Source organism: Hetaerina americana, unplaced genomic scaffold (assembly GCF_022747635.1).
Source record: "Hetaerina americana unplaced genomic scaffold, ioHetAmer1.1.p SCAF_4, whole genome shotgun sequence".
NCBI classification, from domain to species: Eukaryota; Metazoa; Arthropoda; class Insecta; order Odonata; family Calopterygidae; genus Hetaerina; species Hetaerina americana.
Window position 1 is genome coordinate 16423922 of NW_027286985.1, and position 23128 is coordinate 16447049.

The 23128-nt window shown below is 39.3% G+C and overlaps 1 protein-coding gene across 1 annotated transcript in view; it reads left to right on the plus strand.

The window, feature by feature from the left end:
• The window catches only part of Epac (Exchange protein directly activated by cAMP), a 368014-nt gene that overhangs the window by 239343 nt on the left and 105543 nt on the right, over nucleotides 1-23128 (plus strand). The window contains exon 4 of the mRNA XM_071589665.1: nucleotides 15732-15884. Coding sequence (XP_071445766.1) covers nucleotides 15732-15884 — 153 coding nt within the window. The remainder of the gene's footprint in view (nucleotides 1-15731; nucleotides 15885-23128) is intronic.

A 23128-nucleotide genomic window follows, 5' to 3' on the forward strand; every position in this document is an offset into this window, starting at 1 on the left:
TTTCCTCCAATTGCCCTGTGGACCACCCCCGTCCACCCGCCGCACCCACTCTCCTCCACGCTGGACGCTGCGTCCGGCGTCCCGTGGCACTCGAACCGGAGCGAGCGGACTATAACTGGAAGAGACCGGAGGGGGGGGAGCAGTCACATTTAGGGACGTGTTCCGCCCGTTTCGAACATCCCACGCTGATTCCCTCGCCGGTTTTCCAAAGCAAAGGACGGTAAATGCGATGCCAAAACCATTCCGGTTCAGAACTTGAAATAAATGAATGCCACGCGGAATGGGTAGTGAAGATTTCGCCATGCTCTTGGGGTGTAGTGCCGAACGCCAGTCGTGGCCGAGAGGATATTTGGAGTGAGCTGGAATGAGCACGAAGGCGTGATGATAAATCCCCTCTTTGAAGTCTATTAAAAAATAGAAGATGGGTGCTTCGGGATTCTGATTCGGAAATTAATACATCTGCATCGAGCGCGCGTACCTACTGATTCCCACGCTCAAGGATCTTGATTCGATTGCAATGAGCGCATGCATATTTTTCAAACGCGTTCCGGCCCAGCGTTTGGTATATTGTTAGAGATTATTTTTTTCTCATGCTCCAGGGTTACTCCATTGATGGAGTTTTATGTACCTTCGTCACCTCCTATTTCTTCTACCTTTAATGGCTCTAGCGCCGCCCTCCTCGGCGTCTCGTTTCCGGCCCATGTCCTTCGCCGATAAAGCATTCCGTACGTTTGTCCCACTCCCATCCCCACACCCAAACCTTCCCCACTCCCAATGCCTCCATTCCCTCTCATTCCGCCCCTAACTGACCCTATCTGCGACCCGCACCCCCTTCTTCTCCCAAATTCCCCCAGCCTTCCCTAACAAATCCGTTTGCATCCCCACTTCCCGATTTCGAACTGCCCTCTTCTCATTGCCCTTCATCATTGAGATATCACAGATATGTATTTCGAGTTTTTTGCTAGAAATCTGATTATCCGTTTTCCTTCTCACGTCATACATTTCTCTACAATCAATCAATTAACGGGTACATTTAAACCTCGATTTTTCTACGGGTTTCCACACATGTTGGATCCCAACTGCGCGAGAAACTAGTTCTTTCTGAATCACTAAAAGTACACCAACGTTATCATTTTTTAAAATTAACCTCTATTCATTTGAAAGGATCGTGCGAATGAGGATGAATTGAAAGGATGAATGTGTTAGAACACGTTTTCCGCTAATTTGTCATTTTTTAAATCTACATAATGCGTTCCGTCTTACGGTTCCTGAACAGGCTTTTATATCCATTCAATTGGTTTTCTACTGGCCGGTAAAAATTAGGCCTATTTATGGTTATGACAATTGGGTGTAATGAATTACAAAATATACTAACTTATTAGGAAGTGTTACTAAACATATACAAAATGGTACTTTAGCATAAAAGGATCCATTTTAAGTGGCTGAAAATAAATAATAAACTTCCTGACGTTTTCATGGTAACGGATTCGATGAATGCTTTTGGCCCCTCTATTATTATTATAACGTCCCATTATTAGATGCCTGAAATAATTCTGAAATAAGAAAGAATATTTGTATATAAAGCACTGCATTTTCTTTGGAATTAATACAATACAATAATTGTTTCAATTTTCCAAGAGAATCGCTTGAAAGCGCGGAAATTTATGAACTTGGCCGTTTGACCTTCGCCTACTTCCTCCCAATTCATCATTCCGTGCATTTTTCGGTTGAAGATAGGAAAGGTTACGTGAAAAGATGTTAAATGGAGTTCTAGGTAGTGCTAAGGATGGAATGGTAGCTATTTTTGTATGCTGTACTGTGTTCTCGGCGAGGAACGGGTGATTTAAAAGCCTTTCGCATCCGAATGTATTTCTTTTCCATTGCTTATACTCGTATTGCCGAGGATGAAGAGAGAGGTAAGGCTGAGAATCGTTGACAATTCGAGGTTTATTTCATAATTTGCTCGTGTTTGGTGGACGGAATTGTAAAATATGCTATTTTGATGGTGAATGTTGATGCCCAAGAACGTTTCAGAGGAGTCAGAGATAGTTGTGAAAGATATCGAGGAACAGCACTTGAGACATTCAATCAAAGAGGATAGATTTTTATGCCCCAAGATGGGAAGTAGGAAGGTATGTTAAATGTTACCGTCCCAAAATGATGTTCTCATATGATGGTTTGGACGGGAAGTGTTTCCGAGGCGGCCCATGAAGAAGTTGGCATAAAAGGGGTCAATGCTGGCACCTACCCATATTTTTCATCTGAAGGAAGAATGCGTCATCGAAGTTGGAGGCGTTTTTTTTAAATACTGGCTCTTTCAGCTGAATGGAAAATTTGCCAGAAGGTATTGGTGGGTGGGGCGTTTAGCGAGGTAGTAGCGGAAAGATTTAATGCCTTTTATGTGAGGGATAGGGGAACAGAGGCAAGTGACATCGATAGTGGACATATATGAAGTAGTGCTGTAGGAATATTTGATGAAGGTGGGGTGGGATATGACAATGAGTTATGGCTAAGCGCCATTGAGTGTGAGGATTTGAACCGTAGGGGATGTCATGCAAGAAAACACCCATGCCCTGTGCGGAGTCAAACCTAATTTAGGCTGCAATCAAACCCACGACCTCTGAGTTGGCAAGCGAGGACGTTTTTCCACCACCACTGGGCCCGGCAAAGCTTGTAGGGACTTGGGTTTACAAAATATTTTAGTATGTGACTAGTTTTGAATCAAATGATTAATGGATCTATGTGGAGGCGGAAAAATAATTATAGGCTGGAACGGAATCTGGATTTGGAAATGGGAATGAAGTGTGATTATGAATCGACATCTTTGAAAATCCGAATGGAAAAGGAGTTGGCGGAGAAGTGATTGTTTGAAGGAAATTGAAGAGTGGCGGTTACGGAAATAACAAACACCTCGAGTGGAAAGAGGGGTGTTTTGAGAACGAATTGTGAATGAGTGGCTATGTTAAGTACAGTAATTTGAGCTAAAACTACTCATTTACCTTCTTTTTTTAGTGTATTTGAGTGAATGCCTAATTTGAGCTTATGATAGTAATGTAGGAATCGGTAAAAAATTGCTGTAAAATATTTCCATCACTATTTATTTGAGCTAAGTACGCTCATTTTTACAAGTGAGCATTACGGTACTAAAAAAGAGTTACAATACCGTCCTTCGGTACTAATCGGCGTATATTTTGATTTGACCTAGTTCCATATTTTCGTGATACAATTGAGTAGGTAATCGTATTTAAATTGGAGCAAGGCGTTTTCATACAAGAACCTCAATTAATTGGTATTATTAAAATCTCGGATGTGGATAACTTAAGTTATATTTCTAGATTTCACAATTATTTTTTAATACACTCCTATATGGAACCCACGAAGAAATTGTAAATAGGTTGATCAAGTAGGATTTGTGTGTTTTGCGATGGGAGAAATCCCGTGTCGGTATTAGCCATTTACTAAAATGAACGACTTTAGGTATATTTCACCAATTACAGGCTGAATACTGCTACCTCGCGTCACGGTGCTCTCGCAATACCTGTTAACGATCACGTATACGTGAAGCAATGAATCAGAGCTGAAAAGTAGCGCCGTGCTTACGGCGAGCTAGTTATATGGGTGGCACCAGCTGTACCGCGCGGTATATTGAAAAGGTAGTAGTGCGAATAAATGTTTCTACTTCAGGCTGCACCTAGTGAAAGATTTTTATATCCACAGAAAAGGAAGAAAAATCGTACCATTCCACAAACTTTTTATTGCTACCGGGTGTTTCCCTATTTTACTGCATCATCGGATAGAACACATCTATTGTACGTGCAGCCCAACAGAATGCTTCGACCTTCTACTGGTGATGTCGTAAAACGTTAAAAGAGCGTCGTTCGAACAAATGTTTCGTGCAGTATTGCAATCTTTCGGGTTTTTCAATAAACTGCTGTTTTGTTTGCTACGGTTCTTTGAACGTTTTGACTAATTGTCTATCTCTCTTCAATGGAGGTGTTTTAATGTGAAAAACTTAAATATTTCTGCCGGATGTACATTTAATCCGCTTACACCAAAGTGTTTCATTAGGAATACTCGCTATAGTACAGGCATAAGAAAAAAATATCGGAGATGTTAAACTGAAATGATATCAATGGCCTTCGGTAAATTATTTAATGTTGCGCGCGAATTCGCGTACTTAAATTTATTTTGCTTCTATTTTTTACATAAATATCAGAGTTACACTTGATCGGAATTCCACTGCGTCTTACAGTTTCTTCCTAATCAGCGAGGCTAGAACGTAGGGCGATGCATACGCAACTGGCTGAGATCTTCAGAAACCTCGAGCAGAGCCCCAAAAAAGTAGTCAGGAGGTTTTCTTAATTCTTCAATTTCATAGAAAGGAACACCGTCATCAGATCGTTTCGATAAAGGGTATGTAGTAGACATTCTCTCTCTCTTTCTTCTGTTTTGAAAATTCATTCCTTTGGTATTTATCACTCGATTTTTTTAGGTTGCCGGTGCTGAAAAAAATAGTATCGTACGTGTAAAACCAACTCAAAAGTTTATTTAATGGATGCGCTGAACAACAAAATGCCGTTCACATTACAAAGAAAACTTTAAATAATAGGCCAGTTGCTTCATTTGGATGAAACAAAACTGACTGCACTGCACATGCGTAACGAACAAAAAAATGTTAATTTACGGACGGTACGATGTCCACAGAAGGTCAAGTAGTAATGAAAACTAATTTGTTGCATCATTGAATTTTTTAGTATTTTTAGTGCCCTACAAGCCACCGTTAGGGTGTGTGGCAGGAGGTGAATACACACCACCTTAATTTTGATCCGAATTATTTACCCCCTAACGCGGTTGGACAATGTTATTCTAATCCGTTATTGTTCATGGAAAAAATGAGATCTTTAATCTATATTTTCTACCCTTAACATCTCTGATTTTACTGACATGATCTCGCCTACCATAGTACAAAGGGGTAATAATACATTTCCAACATCATTTTTAAAGAGACATCCATCCAAATTATTCAAAAGATTGAATCTGTAATTTAACCTTCGCTCCTTGAGTAATTCCCAGCCTAGCTCCTCTAATATTTTGGATACGCTGCTACGCTACTTGTATATCAAAGCAACGTTTTAAAAATCTAGCTCCTCTATGCTGCATACAATCCAATTCGACAATCAATCCATCTGTCTTTCGTAAGGATCCCATATGCTAGCAACATATTCTAAATGAGGCCTAACCAGCGAAATAAAGCATTTATATTTGACCTTTTCATCACATTTACCCAACACTCTTCCAATAAATCCCAAATTTTGTTAGCTTGTCGACATATTCCCCGTATGTGTTTCATCTAGAAGAGGTCGTGAGTGAGGGTAACACCTAAGTATTTAATCGAGTTTACACATTCCATTTCGGTGTACCTGATGCAGATGGCGTTCAGGAGGGAATGGCTCTCTTTCCAAAAATTCATCACAACGGACTTTTTAAAGTTGAATTTTAATTTACACGCATCGCACCAGCGTTGTGTAGCATTAAGGTAAGCTGATAAAGCTGCTACGTCCTCAGGATTACGGATATCTCTGTTTACCTCTGCATTGTCGACAGAGAAACGTATCTTACTAGTGAATACAGTGTCAATGTCGTTAACGAAAAGTATGAATAAAAGAGGCCCGATAAAACATCCCTGGGGAACGCCTGAAGTAACTTCTACAGTATTTGATTTAACTTCCATTCATGACTACTCTTTGTACCCGACCATTCAAAAAGATTTTAATCCAACACCAGGATATTTTTGTCTCTGCCATATGCTTCTAATTTTGTGAGTAGTTTATTACGAGATACTTTGGCGAAAGCATTTTTAAAATCTAGAAAAACCGCGTCCACTGGAACATTACTCTCTCCCGAATTAAGAAATTCATGAAAAAAAAGTGAAAGTGGTGTCCTCCAGGATTAACCCCTTCGGAAACAGTACTGGTTATTCATCAACAACTCTTGACTATCGCGGTGTACCACTACCGAACTAGCAACTATATGTTCCATGACGTTGCATGAAATGTATATATGTGAGAGAAATAGGTCTGTAATACTCACTTCCTCATTCTCTCCGGTTTTTTTAACTTTGTGTTACGTTAGCCGTTCTCCAATCTCTGGATACCTTCTTAAGTGACACATCGTCCGAGAGATGGAGATGGGAAGAAGAAAGGTAGAGTAATGATGGAGACAGATACGAAGGAAGAATTGAGATTGAGAAGAAACGAGTGAAACTAAAAAATTTGGCCAACACACTTCGCCGCCCATAAATGGGAGGCTCGGGCACGTTGGAAGTGAAGGGAGCGGTTTTCCCACCGTGACGCTCCGAGACGTACTGGGATGGAGAGGTGGCTCCTGCGCGTGACGCCACGGTGGGTTGAGTAAATTACGTAAGCCCATGGCGCTCTTTCTTCCTCTGAACTCATCCTGGTATATAAGATGTCACTGTGTAAAGGACATTACGGCCTGGTGAGGCAGCAAGTGGATAAAATGTCGTATTTCCAACTGATTTCGAAAATCCTATTCTCGTTGCTAGAGATTTTTTTAAAAAAGGTCTCTTTCGGGAGGATGATATGCAGTCTTCTCCACGTGTTTTAAAATGCCCGCAAGGATATCAAAATGAATTTCAGCCGTCGCGACTTCGCAGGAAATCCCTTCCTACGATGCATCATGAAATGGTAAAGGGTATCCTGCAAAATTATTAAAAGGCGGGGAGAAGAGAGAAGTTGATCCTAAATGGATGATTGTGGACTTGGAGGAGTAGGAAAAACTTGGTGTTAGAGTGAGCAAAGAAGAAGTAAGGCGGAAATAATGATTTGAACATCCCAGGAAAATTACCTATTTTACCAGAAGAAAATCCTATTTACTCAGCAACAAAAGCGTGGAAATATGGAAGAAATTCACTAAAATCTGGGGCATTCTACTGTTAGTAGATATAACAAGAAAAAGAGTAAATAATAAAAAATCAGAAGCGTTGGAAATGCGAGGCAACAGGAGAACAATGAAGATCCAAAGGTTGTACGAACTCTAAATGAATGGGTTCATCTAAGAAAAGGTGAAGAGAGAATTGTAATGAAAATTTCTAAATTAAGGGATCACCTTGTCTGGTGCGTTTTGGATGGTCTGATATGACTGTCGTGGAGAAATAAGTGCATGGAATGAACTAGGGATGAAGTTAGCGGATATGAGATACATTGAAACATTAATGACAGACGTCAATGAGCAAAAATACGTTTATTTAAGGAGGTTACTGGGTTGAAAAATCGAGTGGCAGGCTGTTTCGCGTCATTCTTGAGATCGGAGACCAATTGTGAGGAGAGCATCTGTGCTAAAAAAGCCTAAGCTATTTTATTGCCCATAAATCCTTGATTAGTAAAATGGATAAATTGAAATGTCAGCAGAATGGAAAAGCATGAGAAAACGGGAGGATCGAGAATCGTAAGAGATGTCCTCATTAGATGGCACTCGGATATAACACCAGGGCAGCCGGCCAAGACTCACTTCAACCTCTTGCCGCGACGACACTATAACTACATCGTACCGTGCAAGTCTCCGCAAGGGCATGGGGTAGGGGTTGTAAGATCACCGGCCATGCATTTACAATCTCAATCATGACACCTCTGCACAAGTGTCAGTTTGATCATGCCCTGGATGAAAGTCAATCACACGAAAGAAGATGTTTACATGCAAGAACATTAAATAACAGGATACTTATATTCAAATTATGCGGGAGGAGTGTTACGCATATGGGTCTATTTAAAAAAATATATATACAGGATACTGACAAAATATATACACTACCAATGCCAATTATATCCTTCACGCACGCGGTCATATTCCTTTGCTCTCGTAGTACGAGGAGAAAAAGACTTTTTTAATCTATCCGTTCTACTCTCTAGCTCCCTGAGTTTGCATACGTGATCTTATTTACCTTAGTTAGTCGAGGCCTGTAATATGTCTTTAGCATCCCAAGATAAGTAACTGGCCTCAAATGTAAGCAGTAACTTCAACCTGCATTCCAACATATGGCCTATTAGTGGCCCCCATCCTAAATCTTCCAATATTGCCGAGACACTGCTACGTTGTTCATAAAAACCTTTTCACGAGCCTAGCTGTTATGCAATCGGTCTAGTTCCAAAACTAAGCCTACCTCGTGAGGATCCCATACACCCACAGCATACACTATGTGTAGCCTAACCAACTTAAAATAACGGAGGTCATTAATCCTCTCAAAACATTTACCATGTGTCCTTTTTATAAATCCTAAATTTTATTTGCTATTCTGCAAACGCTACTGGTTAAACAAAATCAGCAATTCGGCTGTGTAATTTTTCAAATTCACAGAAGATATACATATAAGAAATTATAACGAATTATTCATATTATTTATAATAGCCCACTGTCGCACTCTAATACGAATCAATGCTAATTTGCACCTTATTCCTCTGTTAGGATCTTTTAGACAGGGCGTATTTAATTTGGAAATAGCAGGAATTTTGTGTCACTTTCGGATAGGCTTATCGGAGAATTCCCTTCTGCCGTGTTGCCTTCATTTAATACTTCTCTCCCCGGATGCTTCGCTGATTAATTCGGCAGCGCCGGAAATTTTACGAACCCGAGGGCCTGTTTACAGCTCCCTTCTGGGGATGCAATAAATTTCACTTAACATTTTTCGATTTAATAAAGTTAATTTCGTAAAGTGAAGTCATGTTAAGAAGTCGTCTCTCTGGAATTTTTTAAAAAATGAAACAAGAGACTCACATTTGATGGAATCATTGAATGACGACGGGAAAGTATATTTTTTTAATTTTAATTCCTTCGAGTAAAGTAAGGACTGCTGGAGAGAGAAGAAAATAATATTAACAAATTATCATCTGAAATACTTGCATGAAATGTAAATTTTACATCAGACAGCGTTACGATATACGAGGGTAATAAAATACGAGAATACATGTATCTCAAATTCTGCATTGCATGTAGAGTAGTGGAGAATAAATGGATAATCGATGGAAGACTGTAAAGATGTAAAACTTATAGTTCAAAAGAAGTGGAAAATTGACTTACACATGTTCTACTATCCTATATACCTTCCGAAATAACTGGTATCAAATGCGGATTAGCTATATTAAATTTCGTTTAACATATTTGCATCATGGGCTGAAAATTTTTCATGACAAGCTCATCAGAGTTGGGCCATTAAAACTGGTCGTATTTGAGTGAGTAAAAAAATACTAAACTGCCAATGATGTAAATTTGACATTCCTGAAATTAATATATCAAAAGCATAATATATTTTCAATTGATATGTTGTTCTATTTTAGTTTAAATCAATCGCTAAATGTAAGAGTTTGAGGAAATTACGCAGGGAAAATTTCAACTGGATAGTCCTGGAGAACAGTGAATAGGAAAAGAATTGGTCAACTAATTGTATATTTGTATCCTAAAAAACGCGAAATACCTGTGAATTGGCTTTTCAATTGTCTAAATAAAGCTTACCTATGCATCACAGCGCTGTGGTTTGCAACTTCGGCAGCATTTCTGAACCTTTAATCCGTTCCCTTCAGTTTTACATCCAAAGCTGAATAACTCCCAAAGGCATGAAGCAGTCGTGGCCGTACGAGTTGATTTAACCCGTTAATCCATACCTTTCATTTTCCTGCCGCAATATTTCAACTGGTGCTTCCAAAGAGTAAGGATTAAGCCGCGTGTCGCTCTTAATTACACGACCAAACACCGACTCGAAATCGAAGCAGGAATAACAGTCGGACGAGCAGACCTAGATTACTGTAGACCTGATAGTTTTTCGTCGAGATAAAGTTTCCACATCGATATCCTCTGGCTCTTAACGTTATTTTAATATTTTTTCCGGAGAGAAATTTTTGTGCGAATCCACAAACAATTTGTGATGAAAAATGGCTGTTTATATAAATCTTTTTTTTTAATCATATAATCCCACTCACGGCGAATGCCGCTAACAATTTGAAAAGTTATCCGCTGACGGCGCTCGAATACGTAGGGTCAAAGAGTCGATGGCGATAAATCCGATAGTATTTGCTAAAATGACTGCCGCGCGAAAATGCTCGAGGAAAAGGAAATATTTTCAGTTTCCCGCCGCGCCTGCCTCAGCTATTGGTAATAAAAAATACCAGAGTGAAATTATAAAAATTACGTATTATACTGCATTGACGATAGAAATACGGTGTACCAACGGAACTTGATACTTTAGATTACTGCAATGAGTAGATTAATTTACAATCCGCATAAAAGTACCATCATTAGAAAAATGAGAAAAATCATTCCAAATGGGAATTGGATGTAATGTATCACCACGAGACGTCCGGACGAGAGTTGCGACGTAAATCCTATTCAAGAGAGCAGCATTTATCACGCCGAGCACGCTCTAACCGGTTGAATGTGATAAATCGTGGAATTCTCGGTCTATGATCGGAATTAATCCGATTTGTAGTCAACCAAACTGCTTAAATTATAGTACGCCGAAGTTCCCTTTGGTGAACAGGAAGGATCACGACCGACATCACTATCTACATCAACCCACATGCTCCCGCATGTAAGCCAAACATATCCACTCGTGTCAACTGTTGCAGTATCGTCTCTCCCTCTGCCTCCCCGTTGGCGGCATGAATACTGGTGTTGGATTATATCTTTATATCGGACGATTCTCTTCCTCGTGGGGTTCAAATTTCACCTTTGTCCACAATTATCATCATTTATGTGACGGCACTAAAGCGAACTTAAAGGGATGGGTAATTTTATTTCGGAGGAGGGTGCTTGAGTCGACTTCTGAAAACCAAACAGGAAGATTAAGTGAGAAATGGAGAAGTGTTAAAAGAAATTAACGTGTAGAAATCAAAGCGAAGTAAAGTGCGCACAAAAATAATGCCTTGGGATTGGAGGCCACACAGGCAAAATATGAGAAGCGATGAATTATTCAGTATGAATGGTGGTTATTATATCAGTTATTTCATGATTTTTGTTTCATAATATGGAAATTCCTTTGTAAATAATTGAAATTAGTATTATGCAACCGGGAAAGTTAATACGAATCAATACCCAAAAATTTATCTTTCTTTGGAGTTCCTCTCCCCCGGATAAACCATGAAAATCGTAATTACGGAGTGCACAAGCCCGTACCGCGTCTCTATTCCTACCGCCCCACCGCATTCCCAATTGCCGGCGCGAGAAGCAGGACTCCGCAGCAAGATCAAAAAATCGATTTTAATTTCGTCATCGCAGGCGGTCCCTACTTACGTCTTCAAATTAAATTCCTGAAGAGCTCTTGCATTTTCCTAAATAAGTTACTTCGCCTCGTAAAAGCATGTCCGCCGTTGTTTTAGGAAAACAAAAAATATTCAAGATAATCGTTGAAAAATGACGAATTGGAAATCTGAAATGCATAAGGTCTTTTATTTTCTCTTCTAGCTTTTACTTCTTCCTCCTCAGCGGGTTCCAGGTTGCTTGAATATTTATATTTTAAACAGATTACTAAAGATAATGTTTCCTGAAATTTGGTCAATAGTGAGCTCATTTCGGTAATCTTGCTGTTATAATCAGGGTAAATGACAACCGTGCTATAATGAAACCAAATACTTCGCACATTGAAATACGGTAATGTGAAACGCCAAATTCTGGGCCAAGTATGAGATAAAAATAATTTTTTTAGTTTCCGTACCCTATTCCTGATTTTAAATAATCATCACAGCTTGATATATATATATATATATATATATATATATATATATATATATATATATATATATATATATATATATATATAGTCCGCGACAGTGGTGACTGAACATCTGATTCTCATTAATCAGTTTAAGGTTTATTTTCAGAAACATTTATTTTCCATAAAAGGAAACATCTTGAATCGATGCAATGCAAGGTATGTCCAGGAATGATCCAGCTGGGAAATATTTTTAGAAAAATAGCCTACCCAGAGCAATGAGGCGATACTCCTCTTCGAATTACTCCCCTCGGGACTTCACTTACTTATCCCAGCCTCTCCTCCTCGTTTAATAACAACCAGCAAAGTAAAATTTTGGAATGGTCATCAGCTGCCTTTTCGCATTCTCTTTTTATCTTGACTTGCTCCAAGCCGCAATCGATTACCCAGATTTTCTAAAAAAAGGTCATAACCTGAGATGAACCATTGGTCAACGATTTGACCAAAGCATGTTATGAAGTTATGAAGCATAAGCCCAGTATTCCCAGCAGTCGGTTGCCAAGGTCCCAGATACATACATGCACATACATATGTATTGTTATTATTTATATGTTTATCACACGTCGCGGTAGTCCTGGGGTAGAGCGTTAGACTACTGACCGGAGGGCCCAGATTTAATTCCCAGGCAAGCATCTCTGGGCATCTGCAGCTCCACGCAAGCTTTGTGTTTTTTCGGGAACCAGATCTTCTTGGGAAACCATAACCGGCACAGGGAAAGGAGCTGGCCCCCTACCCTGATGTGTGAATTTCACACGCCGTCGGGCTTAATAGTGGGTGAACTCTACCATCACCTACCCAACTGACCTTAGGGTTGATTGCTGCGTTTATGGTTTTTTATTACAGACATACGATATATAATATAATTTTTCATATTTTTTGCCGTTGCAGAAGTAATTGTTTGATCAATCTTCTTAATTTCATTTTATCATTCTTATTATTACATTCTTAATTTGAAAAATTATTTCCTGCATTGATAGGCAACTGGTAAAATAGTTCGACGTGATTTTTTTCTCGATGTAATGTATTTTTAACTGTTTTAATAGCGAATAAATTATTAAATGCTGAATAATATACATAATTTTATCCACTTTTTTAGTTTTAGATACAATTTTGTCTCCTTATCAGATCAACGTGCAATAAAACAACGGATAAATGTAAACGGTTAAGTTTCAGAATTTATTCATAAATGGGTTCTTGAGACTCTAGGGCAAATTGTGCCTATGGGCTCGAGCGAATGTGTCCAGCTTATGGGCTCAGTGAGTGAGTAATCCCGCAGTTTGCTTACAACTTATTTTACTGCAAAATAAACTTCTCTGATTATTAAAGAATAACTTTTTTTAATCATTTTAACAGGTATATATTCATAATAATAAAGTAGCAAAGCATATCCATGGATTGCTAATGTTGTTGGAAGGAGTCCTCATCAAATATTTTTGTTGTAAGCGTTCTGCCGGTCCAGAGAAGGTTTCTAAATATTTATATTACGGAATATAATATTTTTATAATTTTTCACAAGATTATGGTATAATATTGCCTCTAACGCTGCTCCGAATCTCTTTATACGAGGGTCATCCGGAAAGTAGTACCCGTTCGTGAAATAAAGACACAAAAGTAAATATTAACAAACATAAAAAATTTTATTTGAAAGAGGATACTTTAAACTACTTCTCAACATAATCTCCAAGCAAATTAAGGCATTTGTCATAACGTGTGACAAGTTTCTGTATTCCTGCTGCATAGTCCTTCGCCGCCAGCTCATTGAGATACGCGAGGGACCCATCTTGCACAAATTTTTGCATAATGCAGATGGTGTTTAACAATTTCATGAACAATTGTTCGAGAAACATTGGGAAAATGCTCACAGATGTCATCAATTGTGACGCGCCGATCGTTCCTCACGAATTCGTCAACTGAGCTCACCAGTTGGTCTGTAATGACAGACGGTCTCTCCGAACGCTCATCGTCGTGTGTGTTCCCCCTCCCCATGTTGAAGTTGCGACACCACCGCCGAACAGACGACTCGTCCATTACATTGTCTCCATACACCTCCTTTAATTGGCGATGAATATCACATGGGCGAACGTTTCTTGCATTGAGGAATTTAATCACTGCCCTCACTTCACAACTGGCGGCGTTCTCAATTTTTTTAAACATTGTAAACAATCACAGAAACAACACAGGCAATGCTAGCGTCACGCAACTTGGCTCAGAGAAGGCAGACAAGCCACTGAAGCTATCTGACCTCGTCCAGCGGCTACTCGCGTCGTCAGCACTTCATGCGGCACGAACGGGTACTACTTTCCGGATGACCCTCGTAGTAAAAAGCTCCGTAAAACCAGCCTAATAAAGTGTTCCTTTTGCTATAGCAACTGGTACGGTTAAAGTAATTCTTAGAATACTCGTAGGTGAAGTGAAAATATCTTGTTCTTATAGAAGGAAAAGGAATTAAGCACTATATTCAGTATGTATCTTATTATGTGCACTTAATTAATGAAGCGGATTTACGGGCAGTGTTAGTTTCCTTTTATGACATGCCATTCCTTGTAGTAATTTCCCTTTTCGTTGATCGGAAAATGTTCTATCCTCCCGTATCAGCGGAACAGTGAAATTATTATATTTTCTCATCGATTTTTAGCGTTATTTAGCTGCCTGCATTTCACTGACGAAATAAAATATGGATTTTTCCACATAATTATAAATTTATTTTTAACTCAAGGACGTAAGAGGTTCTGTCCGTTTTGTTGTGCCATCAATGAACGGGATCAGTTTGGAATTATTGCCCGTATTTTATACGAGTGCTTCGTGAAAATTCATTGACCCCCTATCTATGTTCTACAAGGTTGAGTTGCAAAATTGCTATCGAGGCAGTGTGCACCCCAACCCCTCTCGACATAGCCGAGACTGTAAGGTGCTCCCCTCTCTCTCACTTGGTAAATAAACGGCACTTTTTCCGACTCAGCGAACTCAAATCTTTTTTTCTTGGCCGAGACAGCAAAAACCGTTGTTTAGGGCTTAGGAGCGCGGCGTCGTGGCGCGTAAGGACCGATCAATACGACGCGTAATTCGCCGAACTGCGTCCGTAAACTTGGACAGTGGGATCCAGGAATAAGCATCAGACTTCATCCTCTATATTCTGTAGATGTGGTGGCTGTTACAGTAGTTTCCCGCATTCGGGAGATGAGTTCGAATTTCCGTGGAGAAGGATATGTTTTCGTTGCCATCCATATAGAAAGTTTCAAGTGGCTTTTAGTTTGAGAAAACAAAAATTTATGCTCATGAGAAGGTAAAAATTTTCCCTCCCCGTAGATTCCATGGAATGCCAGCTGTTTGCGTGCGTTCCCAGAGGCTGAGCTCCGCGTACTGTTGTGGAATCCCCATTTAACGTTCTAAGCAATCCCATCCTCCCCGTCCACATAATTATAGAATTCCTGCTAGTCCTGAGCAGTTTTCGTGGAAAGAGATGCTTAATAATAAAGGGAACTAGTGCATCTAATGGAATTATGAAACGCGAATAAAAATCAAAGTACTTACTCCAATAATTTTTGTATCCAGAGGTCGCGGTTTCGCTGTTTGAGTGGCATTCTCAAAGCATTGGCACAGAATTATTTGAGGATGACGTCCAAACCTTAAAACATGCGGTTTGTGATTGATAAAAATCTGTTGAAAATTGTCATGTTTTCTCCCAGTTGTAAAATGACAAACTGTAGCTTCCTCAGTACCTTACGTGTGGAGGGTAATGACAAAAAAAAACGATGCAAAAATTCTTTCCAGCATTCCTGAGTTCTCAAAAATCAAGTTTCCTGAATTACCCAACTCTTGACTTATCCGACTACCCGGGAATTCGGTCGCCTCACCTCATCACAACCCATGTAATTTGAGCCCGAGCGACATCAGAATAGTGTGCGCCTGTGTGCAGAAACGGATTCTAATATGCAGTTCAATTTCCTCCAAACAGGGAAGTTCGTGGGCCGTGCGGGGAACTCTGGGACCGGGCGCCACCTTCGGGGAGTCCGTCCTGCGAGACACTCCGAGGCAGTCGACGGTCGTCACAAGGAGTCCCGTGGAATTGCTGAGAGTCGAGCAGAGGGACTTCAGATTGATGTGGGAGGTAAGAGGAGGGGGCGGGACCGTGTGGTGTGCTTGTGCGAGGGATGGCAATCTCATCTCCCTCTCGAAATCCCTTGGCACTCGGTGTGAAGCAAGGGGGTTGAGTGGAGGGGTTGAAACCCGCACTCCAAACCTCTCTCCTACCTCCACCCCACCTCCTTCGAGGAGGAGCCCGGGGGATCTCGTGGATTCGTGGCGCCCCTAATCCTCCTGCCCTTTAAGAAAAAATATAAACACGACCCTCTACTGAAATTTTATCCAAATCATACCGACGGATAAAGGATTTTTTTAAATTAATTTATGCCAACATGCATTATTCGGACCAATTTATCCTTCCATATCCTTTAAAAAATTCTAATTCTCTAATCCATTTAAGCATGCCTATTATTTTTAATTGGATGTGTATACATATAGTATCAGGAGTCGTGGCAGAGGAACCAAACGAGTAAATTTGTAATCCCCGAATAATTTAATTTGCGTGACCTGGGTCTTAAGTTGAGGTATTTGAGTCACGGGTTCCATTTGTAGTGATGCAATCTTCTTAGACTCTCAGCCAAAATTTGTAACAAAATCCGGGTCGTACATTTTAAATTATTTCGGGGTGACAGCATTTTTTATTTGATTCCGATAAGGAGGAATTTTATCAAGGGACGGATGGACAACATTAATTCTATCTGGGCAGAGCGTCTAGAATTGTCAATGGAAGAGTTCCGGGTTCAATTCCGAGTGATTGACTCACCTTTGATCCTCAAACAAACCCGTTGAGTGAAGATGTTAAAAAATGGCTTCTCAACACTTTCATATGGAGCGTGGTTTTGGACGGCGCGGAAACATGGCAATTGAAGAATTGAAGAGGGCGTTGGGGAAACGATGAAGGGGAGGGAATAGGATAGTGATGTTGGACGGAATAAATGAAGGAAGGAAGTATGCGGAATTGAAGAGGGACTTTAAGTGTAGAATGTCAGGTTGTGTTTTTATTGCGAGAGGTAAGTATTTTATTGTACAATTGTTTAGGCTGTGTCCACCCAAAACCTACTTTACCGCTAGAATACCAATAATAATAATAAATATCTTAATCGTGTTTTACTCCTCTCTTAATTTGAAGCATCGTAAAACCCAGTAAGGTCTCTCCAGTTGTATAGTCAGCCTCCCTGTCCTAACAGATATAAAGTGTATCATATATAAGACCAGCAGCTGACTTACATCTGACTCTTCCCTCGCCAGACTGCAGTGAAGCCTCACTTTTGTTGCTGCTCAGAAATTTTAGTTGTCCCACCTCTGAGGAAAGGCTAAATCAAACTCTCAGGATGTAACTTTGAGACTCGATTTGATTAAATATTAAATGAAACTTAAGGTAAAATATCTTTATTGCAACAAGGTAACGTTTCCACTTATTGTATTACTATGTTCATTGCTAAAAATTCGAAAGCTTTAGCGAAAAAATTAAAGGTTTGGATCATTTAATTTCGGTATAATTTATGAATTATGAAACCTATTTTTAAGAGAAGACTCCTCATTGTTTCGTATTTCCAACCATTAAAGACCTTGGCGTTATAATTGACCAGAAACTAACTTACTCCGACCACATACAGACTTTAAAAAATAAAGCTATGTCCCTACTAGGCCTTCTTTACCGCTTCACAGAAATTAAAGATCCAATTGCACTCCTTTCATACTTCTCAATAATTGTCCTTCCCATCATATCATATTGCTCCCCCATTTGGTCCACCTCATCCCCAACTAACCTTAAAACCCTTGATTGCATCTCTCACTTCTTTGCCAAAATAGTCAAACACCGAGTCCCACATTACCGCAATATGTCCTCAAATACTGTTCTGTCTTCCCTATCCATTTCTAGTCCCCAAAGCTGCAGACTTAAAGCTGATTTAAAACTCCTCTACAACACCCTAAACTCAGCTATTGATTGCCCTGAACTGCTATCTTTCTTCAACTTCAGGATACCAACCCGATCCACCCGCACCCACTCCCTACTCCATCTGCCTATTCCTAGAATATCTCTCACCAAGCGCTCACTGTTATTTCGCCTCTCCTCCCTTCTAAATTCACTCCCTCACACTGTCGACCCCTTTAACTTATCATGCAACAACTTCACCACCCAAGCTTTATCCCACCTTTCAGTAAATTAAAATTTTCCCCAGTCCATGCTTGGTTCTCGTTGTTATAGTTATGCTGTTATTGTGTTTTGTCCTCTTTCATGTTTGTTATATTTTTCACTGTAAAATGGCGCTACTGCTGTATGTGAACAATTTTTAAAATAAAATAAAATGATGACCACACGGTCCCAATTTAAGTCTATCTCATCCGCTGAATTGCCACAATTCGCCGATTTTTGCGTGATATTATCAAATCGCGAGACAAAGACGCTAATATAAATCGCCATGAAATTTGTTCATCCTTTTTAATGCATTAGCTTGCACAGGAAAATACGACCACTTAGTTACATGGTTGTACTCTCTTAGCAAATCGATGTAAATTCACGAATTAAATTGGAAATAACTTTTGGTAACTTCTCTGCTTAGCCTCTTATCCTTCTGGAGATACTTTGATATAATATTCTATGTGAAGGAGGAGCACTTTGTCTTAAAAAAGGCGTAAGTAGACCCTTTCCAAAGACGGCTCCCGCCGCATTGCGGGGTTTCGCTTCACTGTGGCTACCTTACCCCGTGGAGCGTTATTGAATAGACACACACGGAAAGTGAGCATGGGATGGTTTACATGGCGGTAGGAATAGGATAGTTGCTATTGATACAGTTATTTATGAAGAAATATTTGGCGACGTAGATGAAGTCTCTCACATTAAAAGAATTCAGCTTGTATTATGGTAAGATGCGAGTAATAGCAATTTAAAGTTATGTAATGCAATACAATTAATAATTAATTTTCGAATGAATTTGTAAGTAGAAAGAGTCGCGAAGGGTTTTTGTAATTTAGCATAAACTTAAAGAATTGAACTAAGTAATGACTTTATATACCACACATCTAAACTTGAAGAGCACCGATGGCGAAGAATACCATTTCTAGGCCACATTTCACTCAGGATACAACAAATACTCTCCAAAAACAAAATCAACACAGCTTTTTACAACACACATACTTTTAAAAACATATAAGGTTCACCCAAAGACAAAACTGACATGATGCAACAAAGCGGGGTTTATAAACTCAATTGTGCGGCCTGCAACGCCATCTATATTGGATAGACGGGGGGGATATTCCATATCAGGATCAAAGAACGCCGTTCATGCTTCACAAAGAAAGACAACAGATCCCAATTCGCCAAACACCTCTTGGATAAAAATCACACCAGTAACTTCGCAGCAGACATTCTTCACACTGAAATGAAAGGACGCAGGTTGGTTTTGGAGGAGTTGGAAATTTGGCAATCCCTTCAGTCTGACAGGTTTTTAGATGGTCAATGAAACATTATACCTCTCCCGTTCCCCCCTCCTAAAATTCTTAAAAGACTCCAATATCTTTCCGCACCAACTTCACCCCCACTAAGGCAGTGATGATCATCGACCGTCCCTTAACAAAGGTCAAACCATTGTAGACAAAGACCCCCCTAATGTGTTTTTTTCCGCCGCTATTTCTAAGAACGGTGGAGTATTATATCGTGTTCATCATTTAACGATCATTTAATTAATATAAACTTCCACAAATTTGAGCCAGAAACCTTCCAATATATACCTTCCCCCTCCCCTAGCCCACTAATAGGTTGCTGCACCTGCACTCAACTTACCCCCTCTCCCTTACTCCCCCTTGCCTTCCTCCCCTCTTGGAGCGAGAATGTATAAGTTGAAAAATTCATCGAAACCATGGTCGTGAAATATTAAATCTTTACTGTGGAAGTGTACATTTTATTTTTACCCTCATCATAAGTAATGACTTCTTCAGCCGGATACGTTTTGGAAGCAGCCAAAGCTGAAAATTTTTCAGTCACCCGGATTCCTAAAAAAATGAGAGGCGGTTGATAAAGTGTCAATATTTTTGCATATTGGTGGTATCTTTGTTTTAAAAATATCACAACACTGTCATGGTGAACTTATGAAACCTCATTCATGGTACAGGTACCAAAGGAAGGATCTAAACGAGAAAAGTTTATTTTGAGACACCGAGAAAGTTCAAAGCAGAAAACCACGTTTTGTGATAACATGCTATGAAAAACTTTCAAAATCTCAAATATTGTTCTCACACATTTGGGCCTCTTCAATTTAAAATTATCTTCTTAACTTTTAAATGTGCGTTTCGAATGCTTTTCCTTGGCTGCAGAGTCGTCAATACCTCAAAATTGTGGAGAACTGGGGCAGAACGTAGGTTTGGGACTCAGAAAAGGAACTTTAACGTTGGCTTCATACATTTAGAACTGGTGTTTTCGCTCGGCAAGTTCAAACAACAATCATTTCATAATTAAACTTCGGTTATAAAAATTGATAATTTGAAGCCAGATCCTATATATTAATAGATTATTTCCTTCAAACCATATTTGAAAGTATCAAATTAAACGCGTCCAATCAGAATGCAATCCCAAAAATACCACTTCCCGTTTCCTGAATTATGTGTTTCAAACCCACTGCTTCAAATCTTGGGTGGTTTCAATAGTGAGCATTATGATATGTGGAACGTTTTTCTTTGGTCAAAGAATGTATTCATGGTCATATAATCTAGAGGTAACGTTTTCTTCGTGTGTACGAATGTTTCATCTAAGTTCTATATATTTTTTATATCATTTCGGTTATTTTAAATGGTGTACTCCGCCACTACATATTGAAAATCCATTTCGTTGAAACTGTTCATTTTGATCGAACCTAAGTGCAAAATTGAATGGGAACAATGACTCCAAACAGAATACTTTTAAAGATATTGAGGTATTTCCGTCTAGACATGTGTAACATAGCATATAATGCGTGTCCGTCGACACCACATTCTAAAATATCTGTAGTACTTTACTAAAAACACGACAAAATGCAACGTTATACAAAGGAAAGAGCAAGGCATGGGGATTGACAGGCAAGGGGGTTGCAGTAGTCTGTGAATGCAGAGATTCTTTCAGTGAGGTAATTGAATTTTGACACACCGGAGCGGTCTGCATTGTTGTATTTGTGGCCTTTTGATTATGAGGGTTCGTAGAATTGGTTTGCCTAGCGGTTCGATGTTGATAGAGGGATATGCTTGGAGAGGAGAGACCTTGCTTGGATCCGAACTCATGTAGAAATGCATCTGGAGTGTTTGGGCTAACAGTTGAGGTGCCGTTGAACTGACGAGAGACCTTCCGTTGTGTAATCACGGGTGATGAGAGACGATACCGAGAAACCCATGTCTGCATTCCTAATGATAATGTTGGTGCGTCAATGTTTGAGGTTATCGGGCTCATTTGAAGTTTGATTATCTATATGTTTAAGGGGCTTGCTGAAGGTATTCGAAGAAGATATAGTTTACTTACGAGATTGAATATTGCACTGCTCACATTTTAGTTGATGTGAAAATTATTTAACTGATGTTTTTTTTTATTCTAGTCTATTTTGTGCGATTACATTTTATCTTTGCCCGACATATTCACAAACCATTACAACGGAAATATTGCATTGGTTTATCTCCACCAAATTTTCTGTTATCGTTCATATTCCCAAATAAATTAGGCTCAACTTTTGGACGAAAGGTTCCCACCATCATCTTTTACGTCGCGGGTGGTCGGCTGGACTATTATCAAAATTAATGCACATTTGTAAACGTTTTCTTCACTGCTTGGACGGTATATAAAACTGATCCTCACACGCCATAAGACATGATAACCAATTGAAAATTATTATACCAGCCACTTAATTTTAAAAGATATTTTTTGGCAATTTTTAAAGGCATGGAGATAGCTGGAAAAAATCGAAAAACACTCAAATTCATGTATCAAACCAAAGTATCACTAGCATGTAGTTGCAATGTACTGTGTCTCTAGTCTTGAATAAAATGAAGACGGTATCGGTGCTAAACACGAGTAGTGACGCAAAGGACAGTATTAAAAAAAACGAAGAAAACGCCATACTATAATACCAGATTTCTCGGCATAATAATACTATCCTAGCGGAGAAATCCTTTAAAATAATTTCTATTGCATAGGAAGATCATCTTAGATCTTAACAATTTTTTTCCAATTACGGCATAGATATACGATACTACGTGACGCACCAAATGGCATCCGATTTTGGAGCACGTCGATAAGTTATGTTCCGCCGGTTACCATTGATTTGTACAACTGGGGCGTGATGTCACTCTTCTGGATTATTCGAACCTCAAATATTAATTACCATTCAGGGTTAGTCCGCTGGATTTTCAGTGGCTATTTAATTGTTGAAACTGTCAGCTCAAAAAGAATTCTTGCCGCGTACCCTACGTTCATCACTGCTTATTTTGACTTTGAGTAGAATATGCATATTATGTATTTGCAAATATGTATATTACTTTTATTATGTATTTGCAAATTTGTATGTACTTTTAATCGTCCTTTCGCGCTCGTAGCATACTCTTTCATGCACATTCTTTCAACTGGCGCCAACATCAAGGTATGTCGTAATTCCCTTATCTGGCCTCTTCTATTTTCATGAGCCAACCCCTTTTCTACCCCTGCTGAGCCTTCTTTAGCTGCCTTTTATCATGATTCAGTTTTCCTTTAGAACGACTTTTTTGCGATGCTTCCTTAACTTCTCAAATTTGTAAAAAAAAAAGTGGCGGTGCTGCTAAGTAGTCCATTTGCAGTCACGAGTGATCATCAGAGATTTTAAAATCCAGAGAGTAGGAGTGATGCACTATGGTCTTCTATTGATTGAATTTTTTTGGATCAAAGATCCTCCCATTCTCCATAGGATTTGTTATCATGGTGTTCAACAGAAAAGTGGTTGTCGATTGGTTATACTTGGAAATGGTATGAAGTATTTACCGTTTTAAGTGTTTGTTGACAAATGTAAAAAAAATCAAAGGATTACCTCCATCGTAGTGTTTGCCGTGAGATTCTTCGGGTACTTTTCTTTTCTCATTAAGGAATGTGCTATTAAAATTAATTTTGGACTAAGTTGGTGATGAACATTTGACGTTACGCGAAGTCCTTTGGTTCATTGATAGTCTTTTCATTATTTATTCCACGCTAGTAATGAACATGAGCATTTTACCATCAAAACTCTTAAAATTGACGCTAACATGTGCCAAGTTATCATTAACGAGTAATTATGGTGATCAGAA